The sequence below is a fragment of the Arvicola amphibius genome, chromosome 4 (genome assembly GCF_903992535.2).
Source record: "Arvicola amphibius chromosome 4, mArvAmp1.2, whole genome shotgun sequence".
Classification (NCBI taxonomy): domain Eukaryota; kingdom Metazoa; phylum Chordata; class Mammalia; order Rodentia; family Cricetidae; genus Arvicola; species Arvicola amphibius.
In genome coordinates, this window is record NC_052050.1 from 49,690,040 (window position 1) to 49,703,707 (window position 13,668).

The 13,668-nt window shown below is 43.6% G+C and overlaps 1 protein-coding gene across 1 annotated transcript in view; it reads left to right on the forward strand.

Annotated features, from left to right (window-relative positions):
• Positions 1-6,378: 6,378 nt before the first annotated feature.
• LOC119813649 (NACHT, LRR and PYD domains-containing protein 1a-like) overlaps positions 6,379-13,668 on the forward strand; it is a 32,727-nt gene continuing 25,437 nt past the window's right edge. The window contains exon 1 of the mRNA XM_038329045.1: positions 6,379-8,642. Coding sequence (XP_038184973.1) covers positions 8,588-8,642 — 55 coding nt within the window. The 5' untranslated portion in view covers positions 6,379-8,587. The remainder of the gene's footprint in view (positions 8,643-13,668) is intronic.

A 13,668-nucleotide genomic window follows, 5' to 3' on the forward strand; every position in this document is an offset into this window, starting at 1 on the left:
GTCTGAGTTATTGTGGGCATTGTTGGACTCCTTGGTTTGTGATTTTCCTTCTATTACTTTCTGTAAGGCTGGATTTGTGGCTACGTATTGTTTAAATCTGTTTTTGTCCTGAATATCTTGTTTTCTCCATCGATGGTGAATGCAAACTTTGCTGGGTATAGTAGTTGGGCTTGTATCCATGCTCCCTCAGTGTCTGTAGCACATCTATCCAAGACCTTCTGGCTCTCATGATTTCCAGTGAGAAGTCAGGTATAATTCTGATAGGTTTCCCTTTATATGTTACTTGGCCCTTTTCCTTTGCAGCTCTTAATATCTGTTCTTTATTCTGTATGTTTTGTGTTTTGATTATTATATGGTGCGGGGATGCTTTTTTTTTTGATCCAGTCTATTTGGTGTTCTATAGGCTTCTTGTGCCTTTATAGGAATATCCTTCTTTAGGTTGGGGAAGTTTTCTATAATTCTGTTGAATATATTTTCTGGACCTTTGAGTTGTAATTCTTCTTCTTCTTCTACCCCAATTATTCTTAGGTTTGGTCTTTTCATGGTGTCCCAGATTTCCTGGATGTTTTGTATTAAGAATTTGTTGGATTTGTTTTGTTCTTTAATCTGTGAGTTTATTTCCTCTATAGTATCTTCAGAGTCTGAGATTCTTTCTTCCATCTCTTGTATTTTGTTGGTAATACTTGTCCCTGTAGTTTCTGTTTGTTTACTCAGAATTTCCATTTCCAGTCTTCCCTCAGATTGTATTTTCTTCATTACGTCCATTTCATTTTTCAGGTCTTTAACTGTTTCCCTTACCTGTTTGATTGCACTTTCTTGTTTTTCTTGTTTTTCTTGGGTATCTTTGAGAGACTTATTCATTTCATCTACTTTTTTGTTTGTCATCTCCATTTCTTTATGGCAGTTTTTTTTACCTCCTGTTTAAGGGCCTCTATTATTTTCATAAAGTACTGTTTAAAGTCGATTTCTTCTATTTCTTCTGGAGTAGGGTGTTCAATTATTGTTGTTCCGGGATGCCTGGGTTCTGGTGATGTCATGCTGCTTTTCAGGTTGTTGGGGGAATTCTTGCATTGGCTCCTGACCATCTCTTCCTTCAAATTGAGCCAGGAGAGACTTGGTGTCTTGGTCCAATCTTTGCTATGACTGACTTGGGTGGATCTCCTCAGTGCAGGAGCAAGAACTATTCCTGACTGGATGGAACTCCTCAGCACTGAATCAGGGATGCTGGTAGTTCCAGGACACCTTGGACTAAAGGGTGAACGTGGTGGCAGGGCAGTGTCGAGTATCACACAGTGAACCTTGCAGCACCAGCTGAAGGTGTCTGCACTCCCCTGCAGGAATCCTCAGACCTGCCTGGAGGGCAGCCTCTCACCCTCTGGCAAAAAAACATGTTTTACAGTTTACATCAGATCTAAGAAACATCAACTTACTCTCTAATACAAACAGAAACCTTAGAAACTTTAACTTGCAAGGACTTAGCATGGAACAGACAGGAACCTGCCGCTTAACTACAAATAGAAAACTTAATCTGAAAAGGACAAATAGGAACATATTATTAACTGTATTAACTGCAAACAGAGCCCTTAACCTATAAGGTGTATTATTCCTGTTTTGGTCTCACATTCTCCATGGCAATAGAATGAGAAAACTCTCTGAGAGGCTCATGTCTCTTGAGTGCAAATAAGAAGTGGGGTCCAAATATATCAACCTCTGGATCACGTTCTCTTGAACTTGGTGTTATTCTGCTTCGGCTGCTTCTTCTATAAAATTCCAGTAGTAACCTCTTCTCTTCTAGGCTGGCTAAAGGAATAAAATGTCATGATGTCAGCCCCATACCACAAGTTCTGGCCAGTGTTCCTGACCTGGAATCTCCATCTCTGCCTTCTGTATCCTAGTTTCCTAAGGATTCAGGAGAAGATAGAACAAAAAAGTCTCCCTGCTGAGAGTGATGATTTAGATAAGGGGTTAGAATTTCTGTGAGCTGCTTATTAAACACAGCTAATACTAAAGGTTATTTATAAAATGACAGTTAAATAAATTGTATTGGAAACAAGACAGAGTGCCTAGGAATGTGGGCTCAACTGCATAGCACCTGAGTAAATAGAAGGCTTGAGGTTAGAGTTTGCATCATAGCATTTAAAACAAATGTAAAGGCAACACAAGCTCTGAACTCTGCTCATCCTGATGATTTTTTTCCTGTGTTCTGTGTTCTAGCAGTTGTTTAGTGTGGTGCATTTGCAGGCTGAAACACTGTATACTGACATGTATCTCAACTGCTGCTCAGTGGCATGTGTTGCAACCATGACATTGTCCATGGTGGGTGTATTTTTACCTTAGTCATTAGCAATCAGCATTAATCAGAAGCACCTTGGCCCCTGCAGTGGTGTTGCTAAGCCTTGATCCAAAGCTCTGACCCCACTCTTCTCACTCCTGTTGTTGATCCTCATCAGCTCTGAGAGGCAGTAGAGTCCAGGCAGAGATTCTTCTCCCCCAGGATAATAAGGAAACAGGTTCAGAGAGAAGCAGACAGAACCCATTGAGTGTCACATATAGAAACAGCAACCCTGGATTTTTTGTTTTTAGTTAAGGAGATTTTATTATGGTTTCATACAGAGGAGAGAGGGAGGAGAGAGAGAGAGAGAGAGAGAGAGAGAGAGAGAGAGAGAGAGAGAGAGAGAGAGAGAGAGAGAGAGAGAGAGAGAGAGAGATTTGAGTTAGGCATGTGTTGTTAGAGGTTTCCTGTCCTTCCCTGTTTCCACAATTGTTAAGTCCCAAAGAAATCACACAGACGTCTACGTTATAAACTGATTGGCCCATTAGCTCAGGCTAAAAAAATAAAAATAAAAACCGGACTGGAGGATTCTTACACTTTTCTGGGTGAGGATTCAGAAAAGTAGGCAGACATAACAGAACCTCATTGTTGCCCTAAGGGACTGTATACCCTGGGTTGGGGGGGGGGGGGTGTTTTTGTTTTTGTTTTCTTTTTTTTTAGTGACTGCAGCCCCAAGAGATAGTCAACATGGTTCTACCTGCCCATTGCACAGATAAATAAACAGATAAACAGTGACCCAGAAGACACAAGTGATTTGGCAAAAATCTCCCATCTAGGGAATGGTAAAACCAATGCCAGGGCCTGATCATTTGCCACTTAGGTGATGCTGAATCTGCCGTGTTTATCCCATGATTCATTGTGTAAGTTCAAGATAATGGCTGTATCCCTGCTCTAACCAAAACTACTCCTGCTCCTCAGAGCTGAGCCAATTCCACAATGGTCATGAGACCACCCCAGAGGTCAGCATGAAGAAAAGTCAAACTCTAGAGATTTCATTCTGACTCAGGTGAACCCACAGACCTGAATGAGAAGATGGTAAGCTTGGAGAAAGGAGAAGGCAGCAGATCCACAGCTCTCACAAGGACACCTTAATTGGCCCCCAGATGGTAGTGCCTCATTAACGGACTATGTGAGAACTCATAGAGAACTCATTGGTAAATGAGTACTTCAAAAAGTTTTCAGGTTTTGTATCTGGAGAAGAAAGTAAAGGTGACCATGACAAGCAGTGAAATGACGTGGCCACAGGAAGGGGCTGACAGGTGTCTGCAGAGAATGTCACCCTATCTACTTTGTTCTATATTCTTAAAAACTACTATAATTGAGTTTTCTGTCCTTGTGGTAAGAAGAGTTAATGAGTGCTGCTTTTTATTGATTTTTATTGAGCTCTACAGTTTTCTCTGCTCCCCTCCCTGCCTCTCCCCTCCCCTCAACCCTCTCTCAAGGTCCCCATGTTCTCAATTTATTGAGGAGATCTTGTCTTTTTCTACTTCCCATGTAGATTAGATCCATGTATGTCTCTCTTAGGGTCCTCATTGTTGTCTAGGTTCTCTGGGATTGTGGTTTTCTTTGCTTTATGTTTAAAAACCACTTACAAGTGAGCACATGTGATAATTGTCTTTAGGGAGTGCTATAACTGCTTTATTGCAGTGTTTTGTTTAAAAGGAGCAGGGTGTGGTTTATTAATGTAGTTAAAAGGAAATCTAGTGAAGAATAATGCTAAAAAGAAATCCCACACTAGCTCAGAAATGAGTAGAATAAAGGGTTATTTATTTAGGGGTAGGCTCACATATCACAGTCCTCTGCACAAACAGGGAACAGGAACCGAATCCAGCAGCCAGAAGCTTTACCTAGGCGTTTTTAGTATGAGACCACGTTCAAGTGGGCTGATAACTTAAAGGCTACTGGCTGAAGGAGTTCCTACAGCACCTCCCCGTTTTGTTTAAATAAGAGAGTTCTAAGCCTAATACAAAATTATATACAATAAGAATAAATATCAAGTATAAAAATTAGAATTACAACCAGCATAAACAATATCAAGCAAGAAACATGTGATAAATGTTTCAATAATTATCCTATCCTAAGAAATCTAAGTCTTTTTTTAGAAATAACTTGGCCAAGTCATGAGAGGAAAGTGACTACAACTATCTAGTCTTCAACCCCATCAAAGACCTGAGAAGGGAGATAATATTACTTAAGTAGACAGGAAGTGCAATCAAGCAACTTTTTTTTTTTACACATTACAAAATGTGTAATAAATGACAGAGACAACTGGCTACCTGGGCAATCACCCAAAGTCTCATTTGCAGCGTTGGAGCAACCAACTTTGGCTAAGACCTATAGTAACTGACAGACCATTTTCAGAAGCAGGAAATTTTTGAAACCATTTTATCCTCTTGGCAAGATTTGACAGTCTTTTTTTTCTTGTATCCTGCTTGTCCTGTCCCGACATGGTGCATTTTGTCAGTAGGAGTGGATGCATGGGCAGTTTCTTTCCCCAAAGCCAGTTTGACAAGAAGAAAACAGCTTTAAGCAGAGTACTCAACCGAAGAGTGCTTGACATTCTCTCAGGAATAGATCAGTGCTGCCAGGAGCAATCGTGTCTCACATCAACAGAACCCTAAGTTATTGAAATGCCATACTCTACAGCTCTTTGAAGTGGTTGAAGATTACCTATCTATGCAGAACACAATCTCAGTATATCTAAAGAACCTGATTAGTCTAACTATAAGCATGACAAATATGAATGACTATTGACCTATAATTCTTAATACATATATAGCTTAAAGACTAAGACTTCATATTAGAATATTAAACAGTCTTTAAACAACTGTGCAACAAATGAGGACAATGACCTCAAAATGTAAAAAAATGTATAAGTATCTTGATCAGAGGTAGAATTATCACCTCTGTAGATGAGCTGTCATTTCTCTTTTTCAAGAGGTTTCTCTTTTCCAAACTGAATCTTTATTAATTTTGGTGGTATCCATAGCTTTTCTTCTCCCATGGAAACAAGAGCAAAACCCTTTCCCTAACATAGCACATCTCCTGGATTCCATTGTGAAGTCAGCACATCCTTGAAATATACCAGCTAATTTAATTCAGAAGTTTTTTCTGTTATCCAATGTCTCTCAGTGCTCTTGTTTCTTTCTCATTAGCATTAAGAAAATTGAAGGTTAATGAAGCATTTATGCAATCTATTTTTGGAGGTATTTTCTGTCTCTTTCTGTTTGTTTTGCATATCCTTTATAGTTTGATTTGATTTTTCTATAACTGCCTGAACTATAGTATTGTTTGGTATACCTGTAATATGCTTAATATTATAATAAGAAAAAAACTGTTTCATTTACTTAGAAACATATGCTGGACCATTATCTGTCTTTATTTGTGCAGGTATACCCATGATGGCCATAACCTATAATAAATGCATGATTCAGGCAGGTTCAAAATGGTTCACACCAGTCTAGACCTGTTCAAACCAATTCAAACGAGTTCAGACCAGTTCAAACCGGTTTAGACGAGTCGAGACTGATTCAGACAGGACGAGACTGGTTCAAACTGGTTCAGGCCGGTTCACACCCATTCAAACCGGTTTAGACAAGTTCAGACCAGTCAAGACCGGTTCAGACCGGTTCAAACCGGTTCAGACCAGATCAGACCGGTTTAGACCAGTTGAAACCAGTTCAGAATGGTCGAAACTGGTTCAGACCTGTACAGACCGGATCAAACTGGCTTAGACTGGTTAAAACCAGTTCAGACCAGTCAAGACCAGTTCAAGCCGGCTCAAACCGGTTCAGACTGGTTTAGACAGGATCAAACTGGTTTAGAATGGTCAAAACCGGTTCAGGCCGGTTGAGACCTGTTCAAACCAGTTCAGGCCGGTTCAGACCGGTTTAAACTGGTTCAGGCTGGTTCAGACCGGTTCATACTGGATCAAACTGGTTCAGACTGATTCAAACCGGTTCAGACCAGACCAATCCAGTTTAGACCAGTTCAAACCGGTTTAGACCGGTTGAAACCGGTTCGGACCGGTCGAGACAGGTTCAAACCGGTTCATGCCGGTTCAAACTGGTTCAGATCGGTTCAGACCAGATCAAACTGGTTTAGACCGGCTGAGACCGGTTCAGACTGGCCGAGACCAGTTTAAACTAGTTCGGACCAGTTCAAACTGGTTCAGACCAGATCAAACCGGTTAAGACCAGTTTAGACAGGTTTAGACCGGTTCAGAGCAGATCAAACCAGTTTAGACCAGTTGAAACCAGTCTGGACCAGTTTCAACTGGCTCAGGCCGATTGAGACTGGTTTAGACCGGTTCAGACTGGATAAAACCAGTTTAGACCGGATCAAACCAGTTTTAACTGGCTCAAACTGGATCAAACCGGATCAAACTGGTTCGGGATGGTTCAAACTGGTTCAGGCCAGTTCAAATCGGTTTAGACCAGTTCAGACCAGATCAAACCGGTTTACACCGGTTGAAACTGGTTCAGATCGGTCGAGACCGGTTCAAACCAGTTCAGGCCGGTTCAAACCGGTTCAGACCAGTTCAAGCTGGTTTAGACTGGCTCAAATCTACAACATAAGCAAATTAACACGTCTTTGCCCAGTTGAAATAACAATACCCTGGGGAGTAGTCCTGACTCCACCCCCATGGAGGGGTCAGGACCTGGCCTTCTGGGATTTGGAGTCCAGACCAGGCATGAGGGGCTGGGATAGATGCGAGGGGCTGGGGCCTATGTTCCCAACTTGACAGTCCTGAGAGCCAGGGCCCAGGTTCCACCCCTGCTTGGAGAATCTGCAGGCCACTGGTGGGCTGAGGTCACTGGATTTCCCTGTATGCTTCATGTGTCTGCTCCTGTCATAGCCTATCCTACACCCTCCTCTCTCCTGTCTGACATGAAGCTGCAGGAATAAGGGTCCTGAGCAGGAAGGTGTTAAGTGGGAATGTCCTGCATCCTTCCATCCTCTTGCTTTCCCATCCCTACATTTCCCCACCCTCCACTCTCCAGATGCCACCTTCCCACTCCCCCTTCTCCATCATTTTCCATGGTTAGGCCTGAGACAAGTCATTGCTGCTGTGGTTCTCCAAAGTTAGAGACCTAGATCTCCTGTCTGCGGTTGGTGGTGGGAACTGTGCCCTCCTCCAGGGACAGCGCTGCTTCTGCACCAACAAACCCAAGCTGTTTGGCAGGTCCCCAAGACTTAATTAAGGACCAGATAAAGATTCAGTGACAGTCATCTTTCTAAGGGTGGGCTTTTAGTTCCCTCCCACTCTGGCTCCTCCCCTTGATCTCTCCATTCCTCCTTATCCTCATCCTTCCATTTTTCCATATCCTTTAAAAGTTTTACACAAGTTCCTCCTGGATCAAATCACTGCCATCACTGGATTCACATTAGGACAACGGCTACCCTGGGTTGGAGCTTACTGAGTCCCCTGTCTTCGATCTCATCTTGCTCACTATAGCTCTGTCTATTAACTGTTTTCACAGGTTTCTCCAGGACTGAATGACAGCGATCACAGGATCCACTGCAGAAGATCAAGCTAAAACTCTTTTCCTGTTTCATGAAGTCACCCAACCTATGCCCCTTAAACCCTAGGGACAGAGCCTACTACCACCTCCATCTTCTCCCTCCCACAGGAAGCAACCAATGAAAGAGTGCGCCTCCTCTTCTTTTTATTTGCCCTTAGGGACAGATAAATGACCTATTAACCTAAAGAAGAAACCTTAGACAAACTGAGTGCCCCTGACTCAATACAATGATCAGCACAACTGCCTGACAGGAAAGCCAACACAGCAACGAAAACATCCACTGGCACCATTCACGAAACTCTAGAGAACACATCCACTGGTAAACTTCCCTACCAGAGCTCCCTCTTCTACTCTATGAAGCCCAAGCACTTCACCTGGACACAGTCTCTATCCCCAGGAGAGACCTGAGTCCTTCAGCTGCTCTGATTAGAGGACAGTCTGTCCCTATAGAGGCTGCTCCCCTCTTTCTTTTATTTCCAGCTCTCCTCCCTTAGTTCTGGTCAAACACCCTTTCCCAGCACAGGAAAGGCTTGTAAAGACAAGAATTCACTGGCCTCCTGGTTGGTGCAACAACAGAAGGAAGCCCTGAAGCTGCATGGGAAAGAGCTGTATGTCCAGGCCATATCTGAGGGCTGTCAACACAGGAGCAGCTCAGTCTCAGAAGTGACACAGAGAGGCTCAACATAAGGCTCCGTAACTCTTGGACCCCTCCCACCACACTTGCAAACAGATGGACCTGGAGCTACAGGGGCCCTTTTCTCTGTCAGAGGAGGACTGGATGCTAAGTAAGTACATCAAAGACCCCAATCCACCACTTCTGTAACCCAAAAATCACCACTGAACCCTCCTGCCAGGGTTTCCATAGGCAAGATAACCTCTGTCGAAAGAGTTCACAGGCCCAGGAAAGCCTGGAACAGGAAGGCTTGCAGAAGGGAATAACTGAACGCTAAGCCACTCTGGTCTTCCACACCAGTGCATTCCAGGCCATCCTCACAACCAGAGAAGCACGCAGACGCTGTAGTGGGGAGCGACAGCCATTGAGGAGGCTGACACAGGGCTCAAGCCAGCTCCCAAGAGCAGCACTTAGTGACAATGAACTTACAAGCCCAGACTTTGAAACTGAGCAGAGGCAGATTACAGCCTTTCTTGATGTTTCCATCTGGGCTCCTTGGACTGTGAGAGTATATGATAATCCACATTGAATATTAAACTATCTAATATTCAATAAATGTTGAGTAATTATAAATGCAAGCCCGTGTGATTGCTGATGCCGTTATTATAGCTTGCAACCGTGTGGTATAGAAGCTCAGAGCCACAAGAGAGGGAGCTGAGGCTCAGAGAGGAATAGAGACTCATAGGGAGCACTTGTGTAGAACCAGGACAGGTGTGCGAACTTCATGGTCCCAGAGCAGGACCGTTTCCAAGTAGCACTTGTGAGAGTGTCTTTCTCCCCATAAGACGATAGAGAAGGGTATGAAGCTAAGCAGGAAGGACCCCAGATTTGGTTGCCTGGCTCCTACCACTGTCTCTCCAATAAACACAATCACTTATGCTTCCCATTTGTTGAATTCTAGGAAGTCTTTAATATCTTTTTTATTTCTTCCTTGGCACAGTGGTGATTCAGTTGGGCATTGTTCAGTTTCCATGAGTTTGTGGGCTTTCTGCAATTAGTGTTGTTGTTGAGTTCTAACTTTGAGCCGTGGTGATCCAATAAGATACAGGGGGTTATTCCAATTTCTTTGTATTTGTTGAGATTTGCTTTGTGACCGAGTATATGGTCAGTTTTAGAGAAGGTTCCATGAGGTGCTAAGAAGAAGGCATATTATTATTTTGTGTTTGGGTGAAATGTTCTATAGACGTCTATTAAGTCCATTTGAGTCATAACATCTGTTGGTTCACTCATTTCTCTATTAAGTTTCTGTCTGGCAGACCTGTCCATTGGTGAGAGTGGGGTGTTGAAGTCTCTCACTATTAGTGTGTGAGGTTTTGGTGTGTACTTTAAGCTTCAGTAATGTTTCCTTTACAAATGTGGGTGCCCTTGTACTTGGAGCATAAATGTTCAGAACTGAGACTTCATCTTGATGGTTTTATTCCTACAGGTGCTTAGCTATTGCAGGACCTTAGATGGGTGGGGGAGGGTCACAGGAAATGCGCCCAGTCCTAGGGCCTAGAGAGCAGGGCTATCCAACTAGGAGAGCAGCCACTCAGTTCATCCTCCTGTTGGTGCAGGTGGGGGCTGTGCCTCTGGGTCCCTCTGATGCAGCTTGGGATAGTGGTAGAGCAGCCTGACAGCAGGAGACTTGCTGGCTTACCAGCTGCTGGGGTTGTGATGGGTGGGCAATGGATGGGGGAAGTGTCTCTGAACCTAGGGCCTAGAGAGCAGAGCTGTCCAACCAGGAAAGCAGCCATTCACCTCTTCTGTCCGTGCAGGTGGGGACTGTGCCTCTAGGGCCCTCTGATGCAGCAAGGGATGGTGGTAGAGCACTGGAGGACATTTCGATGAGACGATTTAACTGGGAGGGAGCAAATACAGCCTTGACCTTTCATCTCGTTACTGCAGTGACACCGGGGCATATGGGCTTCTTTTGTTGGTTCTGTTTCTGATGTGGATTTCTTTTTAGTAACTCATGTCTTCAGGGGGAAGTACACTGCACCCTTTGCTCACTACCCTGCATTTACTTAAGGTATATTGTTGATGAGCTTACAAAGCGGTGAGTTTCCATAGGGTCTCTGGTGCATTGTTAGTTTCCCTTTACCCATCGCCACCCACTCCTCTCCCCCTTCAAACAATCTCTGTCCTCGCTTCAGCCTTGAATCACCTAAACGTCACTTAAACATTTCCACATCACAAAGGTTCTACTCTCTCTGCACCCTCTAAGGCCTTTTTACCCTAGCCCTCTCTTGGCCTTGTTACCTTGAGAGACACTCCAAATAAATCTCGCACGGCCCTGCCCCTAGATGAAAAGCTACAGACAATTAATGGATGCTGAGAGAGGGAGACTCTGTCTTCGCCAGAGATGTACCTTGTAGGTTCCAGTCCCAAGTGGTTAGCATTAAATGTATAACAACACCACTAATTAGATTCGGCAGAATGTGTGTGTGTTTGTGTGGATGTATGGTATGGTATGTATGTATGTATGTATGTATGTATTGTGCATGGATGGAACAAACATTAAAGAAAAGGAGAATTTGAGAGGGAGGGGGGAACACAGGAGGAAATGGGGAGAGAAGAAGAAAGGTGGAAATGATGTAAATATGGTACGGTTATAGGAAATTCTCAAAATTTAACTGAAAAGAAACTTTAAAAATAACAAATTAAACATTGAAATCTAAATATATGGATCATATACATAATATATGATCATATGTCATATGATTCATATATAACAGGAAAAATGTGGCAGTTGTCTCTCTAGGCATGTTACCTCAGTAAGTAGGATATTTTTCATTTTCATCCATTTTCTGCGGATTCTTTATTGGTCTTTTCTTCTTTCTATGTGTACATTGTGGTTTGCATACATGTATGTGCATCTTTTCATGTGTTGGGACACACATATATGGGGGTTGTAATGTGAGCTTGTAAGCACTCTAAATTGATGTTTAGAATTTTCCTCAGTTGTTCTCCCATATGCCTCGAAGCAGAGGCTCTCATCCAAACCCAGAGCTTGTCAGTGGAACAAGTCTACCTAGCCATCTTGCTCTGTGGATCCTTTGACTCAACTTTCTGAGCCTGGAATACCAGGGGCCACAATGCAAGTGCAGCGTGTAAAGGAGTTCTAGGGACCCAAATTCTAGTCCATACACTTTTTCTTCAACCGCGTTAACTTTCTGCCCCAGATTTTTTTTTTTTTTTTTTTTTTTTTTTTTTTGGTTTTTCAAGACAGGCTTTCTCTGCAGCTTTTTTAGAGCCTGTCCTGGAACTAGCTCTTGTAGACCAGGCTGGCCTCGAACTCACAGAGATCCGCCTGCCTCTGCCTCCCGAGTGCTGGGATTAAAGGCGTGCGCCACCACCGCCCGGCCTGCCCCAGATATTTTTAAAGTGTGACAAAACTGGAGATGATTTTGAAGTGTGCGCGGTGACAGATACGTTCCACCCGGGAGGTCTTGGAGAGCATGGGCGAGCAAGAGCGGAGCCCTCTCTTGGCACCTCAGCAGGCATGGCCTGAGCCAGGCAGACCTTGACCACAGACCCGAGTGCCTGCTGCACTCAGGAGATGTTAGATGTCTTCCTACAGAAGACAATGGGAGCGGATCTAGAGATCCTGATTTCAGATGCAAGTTGGCCCCTGAAGCCAGTCTCTCAAGGGCTAATTGATGCTGCACTCTGTGCTCTCACCAAATTTTCTGCAGCACCCTGGGGAAGACAGGACACGCTACTGCCTTGTACTATGGGAAGCCAGCAGGTGCTGAAGATTGGATTCTGGTCCATGGGGAATCCTCCTGTCTATCTTATCTGAGTTCCTCCCAAAGAAGATGCTGAGAGGAGATCTGTGTTTAGATCCACCTGGAAAGAGGATTCCTCGAATGGAGTTTTTGGAGTGGGGAAGCCAGCAAAGTATGCTGTGCAAACTGTGGAGCAGGTTCCATCAAGAGCAGATGTGTTAGTTTGCTTTTCATTGCCAAGATAGGGAACAGAAACTGGATGATTTGGGGTATTTTTGTTGTCTGTTTGTTTGATTGATTGACTGACTGATTGCACCCCAGGATGTTCAAATTCACTATATAGAAAAGCTGGCCCTGAGCTCTTGATTCTCCTGCCTCTGTCATCTGAGTCATGACTACAACCATGCTTAGTGGCTGTTTTGTTTGTGTGTTTGGGTGGTTGGGTTTTTGTTTGGTTTTTTGGAACTTGTATTTTTAACTATACTTCTGGAGTTTGAAGACCAAGAATAGAGACCATGACTGCTCTGCTTTTTTAAAATATATAAATACAGTCGAGCAGGTGCCTGCAGGAGAGAAAGGGAACCCCTTCCAACAACAACTTGCCCATTCCTAGAAGAAAAGTATTGGTCAACTAATAAGGGGCCTGCCCCCATGACTCTAATGGATCACACTAGGCCCTTGTCCCCTTGCTGCCACACTATCGACAGAATTTTAGTAGGTAATAAAGACATTCAAACGGTAATCACAAGCGAGGTTTGTTGTTACCTACGATAGCTGAAAAGCAGTACAAAATATGCCTGGTGTTGCCAGGCCTAGGGAGAAGGGACATAGTTTATGTCCTGAAACATGAACTCTTAAGTATCCCAAGGCCACCCCTTCAGACCCACAATCTCAGGACTTACAGACTGATGCTGTCAGGACTGCAATGGTGGGGGCCAATGGGATCTGTCAAGAACATACATTCACTCCACTATCTATAATCTTACCCAGTACTCTGTGGCTTCCTGCAGTAGATATCACAGGCCCCAAATTACAGGTGGAAAAAGTTAAGCTTCATCGAGCTAGTGGATCATCACACGGACGGAATGAGGACAAAGCTGTGTCTGTGAACTCACCCTTTATTCTCTACCAGTAGACCAGGTCTGGCACAGAGTAACACATTAATAAATATCTAAAGCGTGAATGAAATCACACAGCCATATTAATTAGTCAAGTGAAACTTGAACTAGACTCTTCTACTCTAAAGCTCACGTTCTTTGTGCTGCACTGTTCAGAATATCCCAGCACCCACAACCAGTCTGCTGCACAGCGTAGACAGATGCCAAGATTCATCCAGTTGTTGAAGGGTGAAAGGAAGAGAGGAAGGAAAGAAAGAATGAAATAACAACGCAACAGTGTACACTTATGCTCCATCATTCTTCCCTAATT